At 38.0% G+C, this 14,814-nt stretch overlaps 1 protein-coding gene across 1 annotated transcript; it reads left to right on the top strand.

Annotated features, from left to right (window-relative positions):
* The first annotated feature begins 1,548 nt into the window (after window positions 1-1,548).
* On the top strand, window positions 1,549-13,979 carry LOC140948410 (spermidine synthase-like). The gene is made up of 9 exons (XM_073397648.1): window positions 1,549-1,628; window positions 4,800-4,945; window positions 7,294-7,414; window positions 8,023-8,115; window positions 9,360-9,513; window positions 10,965-11,048; window positions 11,315-11,460; window positions 11,657-11,779; window positions 12,621-13,979. Exons 2-9 carry the CDS (start codon window positions 4,815-4,817, stop codon window positions 12,633-12,635), a joined length of 867 nt encoding a protein of 288 aa, XP_073253749.1. The 5' UTR covers window positions 1,549-1,628; window positions 4,800-4,814; the 3' UTR covers window positions 12,636-13,979.
* The last annotated feature ends 835 nt before the right edge of the window (window positions 13,980-14,814 follow it).

Genomic DNA, 14,814 nt, shown 5'->3' with positions numbered 1-14,814 from the left:
ATACATTTGAAAGAAACCAACACTATCACGCACTGTTTGACTTGTGTGTAGACCTATAACCTAGGGATTTTAAACAACGACAATGACAACGACAATCGTGGCGAAAACGTCTATATCTGCACACTTTTTCAAAACTCATCGATGTTATTCCATGTCATTCAATTTGTCAAATCAGTGTTGGTGAGTTTTTCTGGAGATGAATTCTAAGTGACTAAATCTAGAGTGAAGCTAAATTTCGTGGGTCGTGGGTAAATGTCGTGGGTAACAAAGTATAGAAAAAAATATATATAAAGTAAAGTAGTTGAAGAAAAAAATAAATAGAAAAAAGTTGTAAAATATTTGTGAAACGAGAATCTCCGACTCCTTGGTTTCCCTTTCTTCACGGCTTCTTCGTCCTCTTCCTGATATTTCCTTTTTCACAACATCGCTGTATCAGCCTCCTCCTCAGGTGCTTTGTTTTTCGCAAGGTAGAGGCGAACGACTGGTGATGAACCTCAAGGGACCATGGGAAGGGTACAGTCTCGCCCGTTGTGTCCTTCCCGCCTTCCTTTGCGCACATTTTCATCGAGAGAGAGACGTCTGGTTAAGAGGCAGTCACTGTAAAGACATGTTGCTGATAAAGATTTATCCATATCTGAGCGATCCGCGAAATAAACGAAACAGACGTAAAATATGTCGAAACGTGCAATTTACAGAAAGTATGGGACAGCTCTGACTCGCTATTAATCTTTATTCGGTCTACAATTCCAGTGATCAGCGGAGATTTTTTAACACGATGGAATACGATCACCGTGGAAAACGGGAGGGGAAGTGAAGAGAAAGAAGGACAATTTTGAGCTATTTCATATTTTTGGATAGAAGTCTTTAGCCTGGTTCTCATATGCCGCCGATGCACCCGCGACGTGACCGCTGGTGCTGCCTGGGATACTGTTCCGATGCCGAACAGAAGTGGCCGTCAACATTGGTCATCCCAGTCTTTATCGCCGGCATGTGCGCTAAGTTGATTCTAGTTCAACTTCGCAGGCATGCCGGCGGTAAAGCTCTGCGATAGCTTTAGTTGCCGGTGGCGCATGTATTCATTCGTCCGGGAAGTAGCCCAGACGGTACCGGCGGCAACGTTGCACGGATACATCGTCCGTATTTGAGAACCAGGCTTTTCTTAGAGAAGTTTTGGGTCTCTTATAAGCTTACGAAGTAACCACCTTCATGCTCAATCTTTCAAGTTGTACGGAAATATATAATTTTCTCGATCCTTTTTTTGTTTTGTTTTGTGTACAAAATCTTTGCTGTAACGATTCTGAAAGGACGTTTTAGCATGTTCAGTCACGGATATTTTGATATCTTTGAGAAAAAAGCAGTTCAGTCTCCAGTTTGTCTTTAGCCTGCTTCAGGTGTAGATAGTGAACACACGTCCCCGCGTCCCATATTAAAACGTCCCATACTTGATGTCCTCAAGTCCCTCGTCTCGCGTCCCCAAGTCCCAAGTCCCCACACACGCGTCCCGATGTCCCCGTCCCCTTGTCCCCGTCCCACTTTGAGTGAGTGCATACACCAAGTCCTTACCATAATTTGATTGTGAAACTCCAGGTGACTGGATAGACTTTTTCCATCAACAATCTAAAGTAAAGGTAAGCTTCTTATTTACCGAGAACAGATGAAACGGTAAATGACTTGTTTTTGTTATGCGTCAAACGTTTTTAAACAGCCTGTCAGGGTGCAAAGAAAGTCGGTTTTACGGCTTGCCATTCGGGCAAGTTGCTGCTAGCATGCTAACCCAAGAGTCTTTTAAGTAGCCCCAAAAAATTGTTGATGAGCACCATTGATTGCAGTTCATCTGCAATTTGAATTTCCCAAAAACCAGTTAAGAACAGGATTCACTAGCCCGATTGCAAAATCCACCAGCACCGGGCTATCGGACACGACTTTCTTTGCACGCTGTTTATTACTATAATTTATGCAGCTCGGTGAAATTCACTCTGAGGGCGCGATTCATTCAACCAAAATTTCGCCAGTTGACCGTGGTAATCAGTAACATGTATGACCATCCCTGTTAACATGTGTTAATATATATCTTTCGATTCAAAACAGGGTGCAAAGAAAGTCATTTTCAAAGCTTGCCATTCGAGCAAGCAGAACTAGCCCCAAAAACATTTTGATGAGCAGAATTGATTTCACAGTTCTTCTGTAATTTGAATTCCTCAAAAAACTTCACTTGCCTTTCAGGCAAGTTAAGAACGAAATTCACTAGCCTGATAGCAAAATCCACTAGCCCTGGGCTATTGGACACTACTTTCTTTGCATGCGGCAAAAGTACTTAAAGAAGCTTAATTACTTTCTTTTAGAGGCTGGAGACTATAAATTCAAATGTCAAAAGAGACAATTTCATGGAACTTTGATACGGCCAATAATTATGCAAATAGGCAAAATGGCAGATTACAATCTACTGTTGGCTGCAATCCCCGAAGATACCGGAAAGTCTGAGCCAATAAACCAAAAAAAATTAGCTTAAAACTTTATTTACACCAAATTTGAGCTGCAAAGTTTGAGACATTTTCCCTCAAATCTTCCTTACTTTTAGGGTTTGGATTAAGCCTGCAAAATAGGTAGTCTTTGAACCCCTGTAACTTGAACATGTTTTGATCAAATATAGTTTAATTTAGCCTGTGAACTATCGAAGGTTATTAAACTATAAGACTTTTTTGTGCGGACATTCGTTTGTTTGCAACGCGCTTTTCAAAATCCATCAATTTTAGTCTTTGAAACACTCTCTGCGAGACTGAGACAGACTCATTTCAGTTTTGGCTTGTAGCAGAGCTAAGAATAAGAATTTGAAAACAAAAATAGCAGTTTTAGTATATACCCACCATTTAAAAAAGCCTCTTCACCAAAAAAAGAAAAAAGAGGAAAACTATTTTTTTTTTCGCAAAATCAAGTGCACCACTTTGAGGGAGACTGCCACTTAAAGGCCGATCACGTGGTAGTTCCTGGGAATCGCTTCAAAAAAATTTTGACATTTTTCATTAAGCCCACCTAAGCATAAAATGTAAATCATTATGATAAAAATGCTAGCTCTCTTGTGAGAAAAGGCTTAGTTCCAATTCATGGACATGAACGTTGAAACAGAGAACAAGGCCTTGATTACCTTGCCAAGTTGCAACCACAGTTTACACTAGACAGCCTCTTCAGATATCAGTCCTTTCTTAGAGGCCATTTACCACATCTAAAGGTGCAACTCTTTGTGAACCTACCCACTTTACTGCAGTGGACAAGAAAGACAGCGTGATTAGAGCTCAAAATGAGAATCGCACGGTTACTATAGATTTCTCTTTCTGTAAAAGTCTGTACCAATCAGTCAGCCATCAACCATGATAATGATGCGCCTCAAGAGCTGCCTCCTTTAAGTCAACCTGTTTATGCTTCTTCTACATTCAACCTTTGAGCTTCACTTATGTCCAATCTGAACTTCTGAGTAAGAGTAATCCTATTACAGTGAGTCAGACTCATGCTTCTCATCCTGTTGGTTAACCACCATTTCGCAGATCTTCCAGGAAATGATATATCCTCCACCAGATTTTTTACTTAAATTACTCCCTGGTTCTAAGTGAACTATGAACTATGACAGTATGACTAGTCAAGTTGAAGTAAAGTTGTAGTGTCATAGACAAAAATTGTTTGTTAAGTTAGTTTGATTTCTTTATGTATTTGCATATCATAATTTTATAAATGCTTCTAGAGATTTACCCACCATATAATGTTCTATACCAGAAGCTAAGAATAACGGTTGTTAAACTTTGTACATGTAAATAGCTAGGAACTCTGGAATGTTTACCCTTGGAGAATCATCATTGCATTCATTTTAATCACATGATGCATGTTTGTTGAAAAGTCACAATAAGTATCACAGATTATTAATACAGTGAAACCTGTATTAAGCGGACACCGTATTAAGCGGACACCATCTATTAAGCAGACAGTAGCCGAAGTCCCCAAATTTATTTCCCTTATTTACTTTAAATTAAACCTTTATTAAGCGTACGCAGACACCTTAAAAGTACCTGAAATGGTCATTTCTATTGTTGCCAACCTGTATTAAACGGACACTTGTAATTAAATTCTACCACCCAACATGCCAAACACCGGAAATGCGAAAGATTGTCTTGAATTGCCACCCACAAATTTTTTGATTTTTACATTAAAAAACATAACTTGACGAACTTATTTGATTAGTTTCCCAGTACAGTATTGTTTTCTATTTCTTTTTGTTGGTATAGAGCTTTTTTCACTCATCTGATTTCTTCAAATTTGAGTTGCAATCTATGTTTAAGGTCCTATGATCAATTGGTCCACTTTGATAAAGAAATTCATGCAAATGTATATTGTCATAGTCTCTGGGAGTATTCTGTTCATTTGAATGGCATTTGACACCTCATATGATGTTATCTATTGAAACCTGTATTAGGCGGACACCCTGTATTAAGCGGACACTACAGTATATTCCGAGGGTGTCCGCTTAATACAGGTTTCACTGTAATTGAGATTATAATTTGTATGAAAAAAGAAAACTAATAAATCATGACACAGGAGATAAAAAACAAGACTCCCTCTCACTTAGAATTTCCATTAACTCTCCTTTAGTTGGCTATAGATGGATCTTTCTGGAACTATTTATCAATCTCATCCTTACCTTGCCTAGCCGAGTTTGTAAGAGAGAGTCTATAGGACTTCCACATTTATTCCACAGACTGCATTCTACTATGCTGACTGCAAATTATTTAGGACCATGTTGTTATTCTTCACAGCTGTAAAAAAAGGGAATGGACCTAATAAAGAATGGATGGTTTTCTGAGATCAATGACGAGTGGCCAGGAGAAGCTTTTTCCCTTGAGGTCGAAAAAATTCTTTACACCGGAAAATCAAAATACCAAGATATTTTGATATTTAAAAGGTAACACAAGTAATTTTATCGTGATAGGCAACACGATTTGACACATTAGATTTAGACAGACTTTATCACACACTTGTGATAACTTTTCTTGATTATATTCATTCAATGAATATTGATTTGAAGTGATGCATTTACAAGTATCAACCACTGTAACTCACTAAAAAATGGAAAACGTTTAGGGATACAGTTTCAGGGGTTGACACAGTCTATTTGCATCCAGGTTTTGCCAGTAATTACTGGCCGTACTGGCAAAACCTTAATTATTAACATAGTTGACCTAAAAATGCACAAATGGATCACTTTGCTAGATGTGAATGAATTAGTCCCACATTGGACATTTACATCCACATCTAATAATTGGTGAAAAACTCACGAGAGCTTAACAGAAAAAAATTGTTTTGCATGAAATGCATAGTTGCATAATATAGATCAGTGCAAATCCTGCTTAATTTTAATTACTTCCTGGTCTGTATTTTCAAATACAGTGTGATTAATGCAATCCACTGTTAAGCCTAATGCATTACAATTACTGTGCCAATAAACCTAGAAATTAGCCTGATAAAACAACCGCCATTTGGCTGCGGTTTCCCCGTGAAACTTTATGTCTGAGGAACCAGCACAGAAATTACATACTAATATGACGGTTCTTTCTCATAACTGGGTATTGCTTCTGATTGGTTGAAGCAAGTTTTCTACCACTCAGAAGCACCTTATTATGCATAAAGACTGGGTAATGATATGACACCACCGGCTCCATTTTGCAGGGAATCCCCAGTGGTGGGGTCACATGTCATTATGTCAGTATTCTCAGGCTATATAGTAGTTGGATTCAATCAACGCAAAGCAAGATTGACTGCGGGCAGTACATTTCCTGCTGCTTTCCACTGCAGGTTTCCACTACGATTTGGGTTCAAGGGGATTTTTTGTCCCTGATTACTGTCTGAAGTCATCTTGGGGGTTGCCAATTCAAAGACAGACAATACCTGTCTGCCTGGGTTAACTTTGTGATTTGTTTGTTTGTTTGTTTTATTAAAGGGTGAGACTTATCTGGGTATAAAATCATTATCCAAGTACTTCGGATGACACAGTGTTTAGACTGGGGGGTGGAGAGGGGGCGGGGTTGAGGCTCCCCTCTCTAGAAAGTTGAGTAACTTCAAAAGCTGTTTAAGGTACATATAAGACAATAAACTTAGTGCCTTTCCCTAAAATGTATTCGTGTATAAAATGTATTCATGTTTATTCATGTTTAAGGTACATGTAAGACACTAAACTTTAATAGCGACTTTCCCTAAAATGTATTCATGTATAAAGATTGTATTCTAGTTAGGTGAAGCTAAATAAATAAATAAATAAATAAATAAATGTATCTGGGAATATTTGAAAGTCGTCGTGAAGTGTACTTAAACATTGATGTTACCATGGCAACCAGGGTTTTGACAACCCTGTTTTCAAAATTTGCATTTTGCCTAAAATTTTTAAGGATTGTATGATTATAATTAATGCACCTAATATAGCATTATTTTATCAAAGTCATTGTAACTTTCAATGAAATCCAGACTTTTTAGTGAGTAGTTTGAGAAAAATGAGGGAAATAGGAGTTGGCGGATGTGGTGACCTTCAGTGATACCTAGTTTGCTGGCAAGATCTATTCTGTACCAAACTTTAAAGACAGGGTCAATGGTATTCCTGGAAGTCCCAATCCCACTCAAATAAGAATAATACCAGTCACATGTGTACAAAATCATCTCAGTAGCCTGACCAAGCTTTGAATTAACCTTTCGAGTTGTAGTTGGCTACAACAGTCGCAAAATGTTTGTTCTCCCCTAAATGACAATCAGTCAATCAGCTCTTAGTTGCGCATAAAAGACAAAAAAAAATTATGATAATTATTCTTTTTGGTATGAAGAAGAGCTAGACAGGGGTATCCAGACAAGTTCAAAAACTTCTCAAAGGGGTGGGTGGGGGTTGCAACCCTCTCAACCCCCTTGGATCTGCCTCTGTTTCCCCACCAAGTTTGCCCCCTGGGTGTACCACTATTTTTGTTACAGTGAAATCTCCTGTATAGTAGACACCCTAGGGAAAAGAATAATTGTATATCATCAATTAGGAGGGATTTCAACCTTAAAAGGGAGGTTAAAATGAAGTGTTATCTTGCTCTGATGGACCATGAGGTCATCAATGCCTATATATTTGCATCTACCTCTTAGCAGAGTTTTGGGGGATGTTAATTCCTGTTCTTGGTAATTTTCCTATCTTAGCTTATAAGGGGTTGAAAACCCCCTATGAGTTTCTGGGTTATAGAAATATATGATCAACCTACAAGTAATTACCTCTGAAATGTCTTTTAGTAAACACCATGGGAAGGTTCTCGTTCTGGATGGAGTTATTCAATGCACTGATAGAGATGAATTTTCTTATCAAGAAATGATAGCTTTTCTTCCACTCAATTCCCATCCTTGTCCCAAAAAGGTAAAAAGTGAGCATACAGACATTACTTCAATCAACCTTCCAAGTTGCGACCATTTTGGTCGCCATGGCGCCTAAAATGTTTGGAGCTGGCAACTTGATCTGTAAAATTTTCTCCCTTAACCAAAAGAGTTGGCCAAATGGCGACTGAGGAAAAACTTTAACTTGGAGGGTTGAACTTGACTTTTCACACTAAATAATAATTATCCTCTTGTACTCCGTCTTAACTTAGTTTATTTGAAATTAACATTTTCAACATTTTAATGTCACCTGTGTTTAATATGCAATGAATCCACAAGCACAGTCTTAAAGAAGTTTACCATTTATAACTGTTATTATTTTGTTCAAAAGCATTTTGTAGCTTTCTTTTTTCTTTTTCCTCTAGGTATAGTGTCAACAGTATAATATCGTTAATAGATTAATTTAAAGTAATTTACCTAATATGATCTGATCTGACTTGTGGATTGTATTTTAATGCATGGTGTTTTTTTTAATCATCATGTATATGGTCAACCCTTGAAAATCATACAGTAGTATTACAACTTACCGTTGCTCAACACTTATACTAAATTATTAGTTTATTGCAGAAACCGTCATTTTGTCTTTTTCAGGTTCTTGTTGTCGGTGGTGGTGATGGAGGAGTCATAAGAGAGGTGTCCAAGCATCCAGCCGTTGAATCCATCGTGCAGTGTGAAATAGATGAGGTAAGTAATCAGGGCACAAAGAAAGTCAGTTTTACAGCCTTCCATTCGGGCAAGCTGTAGCTAGCATGTACTAGCCCTCAAGTCATTTCAACTAGCCCCCAAACCCTTTTTGATTAGCAGGATTGATTACAATGCTTCTCTAATTGAATTTCCTAAAAAAACAGCACTTACCCATCGGGCAGGTGAAGAACAAATTTTGCTGGCCGGATAGCAAAATCCACTAGCCCCGGGCTATCGGACATGACTTTCTTTGCACAATGGTAATGACAATGACGTTACCTTACGAATGATTTATATAAAGAAGGCAGCAGAGTGCAAAGAAAGTCAGTTTTACAGCTTGCCATTCAGGCAAGCTGTAGCTAGCACGTACTAGCCCAAACGTCATTTCAACTAGACTGAAAAAATTTTTGACAAGCATTGGTTACAGTTCTTCTGTAATTTGAATTCCCCCATAATACTTCACTTGCCTATTGGGCAAGGTAAGAATAGAAATCATTAGCCTGGTAGCGAAATCCACTAGCCCCAGGCTATCAGACACTACTTTCTTTTATGCACTGAGGCAGGGTCACTTACCTAAAGGGAGGCACAGGTGGCTAGCACCGACCTCAAGTCTTGTCATAACTCTGTTTTAAGGGATATTACCATTTTCACCCCTCTATGTGTGTCTTTGAGCCCGGGTAGGTATATGTATAAATGGGTACAGATGACAACCTTCCAGGGTAATCCTGTAATGGACAAGCATTTCATCAAGGGAGTGGTGGGGGGGGGGAAGGGGGTGGGGTGGTGGGGGTAGACATTCTCCTTTCAGGAATAAACATTTTACAAATTTCTTGCAGGGTCTACTTATGATATGTACAAATTCTTTGTAGAAATCGTTTGGAGTCTTTGTTATAAAATTTGAAAAAAACAAGAACTCATAATTCTTTGATTTAATCAGATTTAATATCCACTATTAATGTTAATTTTTGTTACTATAAATTGTGGTTTATTTTTGCACGTCTGTACTAAAATGGTTGTTGTTGTTGTTTTGTTGCTGGTTAGCTACTGTGTTTTGTCTTAAAATTCTTTTTCCATGCATATATTTAATACCGTTTAGCAACATAACCTCAAAGCTACTAAGATCCTCTTGCTCCTCCATACCGCTCCACACCCCACCGTTCCACTCAGCTCAATCCAAGATGCTGAACACTTGGATTGGCCATCACAGAGTCATTGTGTACTTACTGTCTTTTTTTATCTGGCAGGAAGTGATTAACGTATGTAAGAAGCATCTACCAAATATGGCAAAGGGATACAGTTCACCTAAACTGACTCAGTATATTGGGGATGGCTTTGAGTACATGCGGCAGCATGAAAATGAATTTGACGTTGTCATTACAGACTCATCAGATCCTGTTGGTATGTATGATCATTATCATCATTGTCATTGTAGTAGTCGTAATCCCCCAATTTCTTGGTTTGAAATGTTTGAGATTACAAAGTAAATTAATCTTAAGGATGAAGTTAGCTAGCTGATTTAAACAGTCATGATATGTTTATAAATAATCCTAAAGCTTTGCAAAAGCATACAAACAAACATAAAAACAAACAAACGCGGGTAAGCTTTGCAACGTGCATAATCAACGTGTAAAAGAGTACTAAAGTGATGACGTCATAACTGAAATTTCTGATATTATGGGATTTTGTCAGGATATTCTGAAAGCACAATGTCCAAGAGGCCTACTTACCAAAAATGACCATTTCGGGGCAAATTGTCTCTGAGATGTTAGTCGGTTATACTCAGAAAACTCCATACAAACTGGTCTACTTTTTTTTGGGGTGGACCCAAAAAAATTTAGAAGGGTTTGTATGGAGTTTTCTAAGCATAACTGGGCTACGATCTCAGAGACAATTTGCCCCGAAATGCTCATTTTTGGCAAGTAGGCCTCTTGGACATTGTTCTTTCAGAATATCCTGACAAATCCCATAATTTCAGAAATTTCATTTTTATGACGTCACACTTTAGTACTCTATTCAAGTTTAATTATAAAATTCGCATTTTTTTTTGGAATGGTCCCACCACAGGCTGTTACTTTTTAAGTGGTCGATTCATAGGCCATATATTGTAAACGATACTTATCAGTGTCTTGACAGCTGTTTCGGATAACACGTCGTGGATTTCCTGTGGATTTTGGGTTTTTCTCTGACGTCAGACAAAATGGGAAGAATCGGCGCTTGCTCGCCTTCACATCTTAGCGGACCTCTTAGGAAACAAAGTTCAACGTTTGTGATTGTTGGATTTCGATCCGTTTTGCGTGTTTCTAGGTTCCTTGCTTTTGAACTTCAAGGTTCGGTCGCGTGATTTTGAAAAACAGTAAGTTTTACATTTATCGCTCTAAGTTTTTTTTATCTTTTTTTACATAATGAAGCATGGCAAGTTTAGATTGTTCCTATACAGCTTCCAAATCCAGAAGAAACACAGATATGGGAAAGTAAAAACGAATCGGTACGCTCTCGCTAACATTTACTTTTGCAGCTTCTGCTCGTTATTGCCGCCGCCGCCTTTATTTGAAAAACACGGTGGATGGTACGGTAACGGTTTGATTAACGTCGCAGAAAAACCCAAAATCCTGAAACGTTTTTGACAACGTAGGTGGCGTGTTATCCGAAACAGCTGTGATTCTTGCTTGCACTTTACTTCCTGGAGAACATATCTGATGCAAATTTGGATTTTAACTGTAAAAGCATCATGTGAGAATTGCTTTGTGTATACATGTAGTATATTGTAGCGACTCAGTGGTAAGCTGTGCCTCATTTTGTAACATCATCAAAACTTGAAGTAAATTCTTCACTTTTAACTTTTTTGTTAGGTCCAGCAGAGCCTCTTTTTAAAGAACCATATTATGAGCTTCTGAAAAAGGCCTTAAAACCAGATGGTCTCCTTTGTTCTCAAGGTAGTCGCACAACTTTCAGTGTAGATACGCTTTTTGGTAGTACGTAATAAGCTGTACAAGGGATAAATTCCATTCCATTGAGTGTTTGTCCGGCCTGGGTTTGAAACCGTGACCTCACGCTCGGCAGACCGGCGCTTTCCCAACTGAGCTAACCAGGCGTAGTGAGAAACCTTAAAAGCATTGCTAAAAAGAAAAAAAAATCGTTTCATGTATTCTGTTGATTAATTTGCCTGTCTTGTTTATTTACATTTTTCATATTTTATTAGGTGAATGCATGTGGCTTGATCTACCGCTGATTAAGTCTGTGTTAGAATTCAGCAGAAGATTATTTCCTGTGGTTAGTTATGGCTACACTACAATACCCACCTACCCCACTGGACAAATAGGATTTATACTCTGCAGTAAGAACAAGGTGGGAGGCATTTAGAGTGAATCGATTCCTATAGGCATGTTTAGCGTAAAACAGGACTGTGTGATTCAGAACGCAAAATAGAGTTAAATAATTATTTGTCTCATTCTCTTCGGAGAGTTTCCAAATTTTGGGTATGAAAATATGTATTTTTTTCTTTTTTTCCCCTTCCTTATCCCATTTGCGTTCTCATTTTTAGTTCACAAGATTTGATAATCCAGTTACTGTATTTACCGATGAAGAACTTGAAAAAATGGAGCTTAGATATTACAATGTGGATGTTCACAAGACAGCATTTACCTTACCACAGTTTGCAAAGAAGGTAATTTTTTATTTCTCGAATAAGAGCTAGCTCGCAGTAAGAACATACGACAGGCAAACGAGAATAACCTTGTCAAGAAACACCTAAAAATGCTCCTGAACACCCCTTTAACAATGATGTCTGTCATGTTATAGATGCACTTAATCGTTTTTCCTCATCTAAGTAACTTATAATAATTATGAACGCGACTCAAAAGAAATAAATGTTGTTTTACTTTTTCCTGGTAAGTCTTCAAAGGCTGTTCCAAAAACTGTAGAGATTGTTTGAGGCTGTTTACATGCAAGGGGTAAATCCATGCACAAGGAAGGTTCTAGAAAGTGGATCATCCTTGCAAAGGGTTTTACTTGTCCCTAACGTTAGGATCTTCTAGCTGAGGGGAAGGAAGATCCTAGTACCAAATAAACTGCCTTCGCTGGGAAGATAATAGTACTAGGGCCAAACCAGGCCGCAAAAATGGCGGCGTGTCGTTCATTTGTTCATCACGGCAATAAAGGCTGAACATAGATAGTTAAAGAGGACAGAAGAGCCCATATTACATTTTTGTTTTTGCCGCCCGCCATTTTTCATTCTTTCTCGATCCTTCTCAAATTGGGCGCCACGTATGGACCGAAATTTCTGCATTTCAACGCGACGAAAAGTTGTTCCGCCTTCTATGGGATCTTCGTGGTACTGGGTTCTTCCTCCCACCATGTAAAAAACACCTAAGTAACAATACAAAACAGACACAATATGAAATGTTTCGCTATTTTCCTTCCCTTTTGCGATTTTGTTTGTTCGTTTGTTGTTGTCAGTTTTTTGACATCAAACTGATTAGGATTGTTTTTGTGTATTCTTGTTTTAGGCGCTCTTGTGCTGATGTCGGTGGTTATAGGCATCAAAAATGGCTAGTGTAAAGTTATACCAACTCAACAATGGATCTCGTTTGGTATCCTTGGGACCCAGGTCAGCCGGGTCGGGGAAAACGGCGGCGAAGTTTTCAAGAGCTGGCGAATGAGCTCTCTCGATTGTTCTTGAAAACTGTCGCCGCCGTTGTTCCCCGCCCGACTGATCGTCAATGGTTCTCCTTGGATGCGTGTGGATGCGCGCCGCGTTTTTTGGTCTATTGGATTCAAGCGACCATGTTAAAGAATGGATGGTAAATGGCCGCGTCGCCTCAGTCAGATGTGTTTTTGTTTGTTTGTTTTTTGACTTTTGGTGTTTTTGTTGTTGTTGTTTTTTTTTGGTGACGTTGCTGTAGAACAGAAAAAAAAATTGTCGTTTCTTCAAAATGTGCCAATTGTGAGGAGAGATTTTTCGTCTGTTCTCCATGTGCCTCCAACTTAATATCTAGTTGTTGACAGAATATTCGATTTAAGGCCGCGAGGGACACCGTTCTAAGAATCAATTCATAAGGCAAACATTTTGCTTCTGCTACATCTTTAAACACTTATACCTCGGCTGTTTTAGAGGCGATTTACATAATTTTATCATTAAATTTCTGTTTCTTTACAGTCCGGTACTATTTACCTAAACAAGCTGTTTCTGTATTGATAAGTAGTTATCCTCTAGAAATGTGGGTGCCAGAACCAGTAACCATGTAACACATGTACGCTTAAAAAATTGAGGCTGACCTTCAATGGCCATATCGCTTCACTAGCCTCCTCTCTTTTGCCAACATTAGTTCAAATAAATAGGGTACGACATTTGTTCGCTAAAGATGTACTGTACATAATCCTAAATTCCGTAGTATTTAGCAAACTGTTCTACTACTTGACCGTATGGTCTGGAACTTCTAAAGAAAACATCCATAAACTACAACTTATGCAAAACTTTGTCGGCCGAATACTTTCTAACACAAAAAAGTTTTATCACATTACACCAGTCTTACATGAACTTGGTTGGCTCACCATCGAAGAGCTAGTATGCTTACTTGATGTACCCATGATCTTTAAATGTCTCAGTGGTCTTGTGCCAAACTACTTAAGTACTAAGTTTGTAAAACGCTCAGAAACTCACTCGTATTGCACTCATTCGTATTGTTGATCTTTGTAATTAATTGTTTATTAGCTTTTTAATTTTTTATAATTGTAGTTTTAGCATTTAAAATTTAATTGTCTTTTATACATGTAATTTTTATTTATTTCGCACATTATAACAACAACCTTGAAAATTTATTCTGAAAGAGCAAATTGGGAGAATTAATAAAATGAACTATATTGTATTGTATTGTATTGTATTAGTCATTATAACATAACACAAGTAAATCGCGCGCTCTGATTGGTCAGTCAGCCACTACCATTTGCACGTGGGTGCACGCCAAGAAACTGAGCTAGCGCGGTAAAATTTAGGCAAATTCAACAAATCTCCTCTCCTGACGGTAAAATACACCAATGAAATGCACAGATGAAAAGTGGAAGTTGAAGAAAATACTAAGCTGTCGTTTTGAAGGAAAAAAAGACAAAAGATCAAGCGACAAATTTGCCCTGGATGAATGAATCACTGTTTTCCTCGCGCTAGAATCGGCTGAAGGAAAATCGAGCGAGCGAAGATTTAAGGTACATTTTGTGTGTTTTTTATAGAAGAGAACTCTATTTGAAATGTAAATTTATCAATTAGCATTGTGTTATTGACTTTTTGATCAAGCTGATGCTAAATTCAAGCAAATATTTTAGGAAACGCGCTCAAATTCTAGACAGCTTTGTTGTGAAGTTTTCATCGCATCGATTAAAAATTTTAGTTGAGTTTAAACGGCCACATTACGCTGGAATAAGCGAATTTTATTTGAGTACAGAAACATTTGGGTTTTCAAATAAATTTTTCAAAAAATAAATTCTGTGTGTATTATTTTGTTCCTCAGTGTTCATTCATAACAGTCGTTCAGAGAACGGTCTAAAAACAACAGCTTCAGCGCCGGCTGTGTGTCGGCGAATTTTAGTTGCAACTTTGACTTTCATAGCTGGATTTCCCCAGACAGATTTCGATACAAAGCTAGTTAATTTCTTTTTTAAATTAGTGTTACCTTTTATCCTTAAGGAATTACGGTCAAATTTTCTCAT

Source organism: Porites lutea, chromosome 1 (genome assembly GCF_958299795.1).
Source record: "Porites lutea chromosome 1, jaPorLute2.1, whole genome shotgun sequence".
In the NCBI taxonomy this organism is placed as follows: Eukaryota; Metazoa; Cnidaria; class Anthozoa; order Scleractinia; family Poritidae; genus Porites; species Porites lutea.
Note: the sequence above shows the minus strand (reverse complement) of the source record. Positions and strands in the feature narration are given on the sequence as shown.

Excerpts from the sequence above, each read along its gene's own strand:
- LOC140948410 (XM_073397648.1), top strand. The coding sequence starts at position 4,815 with ATGGACCTAATAAAGAATGGATGGTTTTCTGAGATCAATGACGAGTGG. Across the intron at positions 7,415-8,022 it reads CCCATCCTTGTCCCAAAAAG|GTTCTTGTTGTCGGTGGTGG; the intron begins GTAAAAAGTGAG and ends TGTCTTTTTCAG. Across the intron at positions 11,049-11,314 it reads TGGTCTCCTTTGTTCTCAAG|GTGAATGCATGTGGCTTGAT; the intron begins GTAGTCGCACAA and ends ATATTTTATTAG.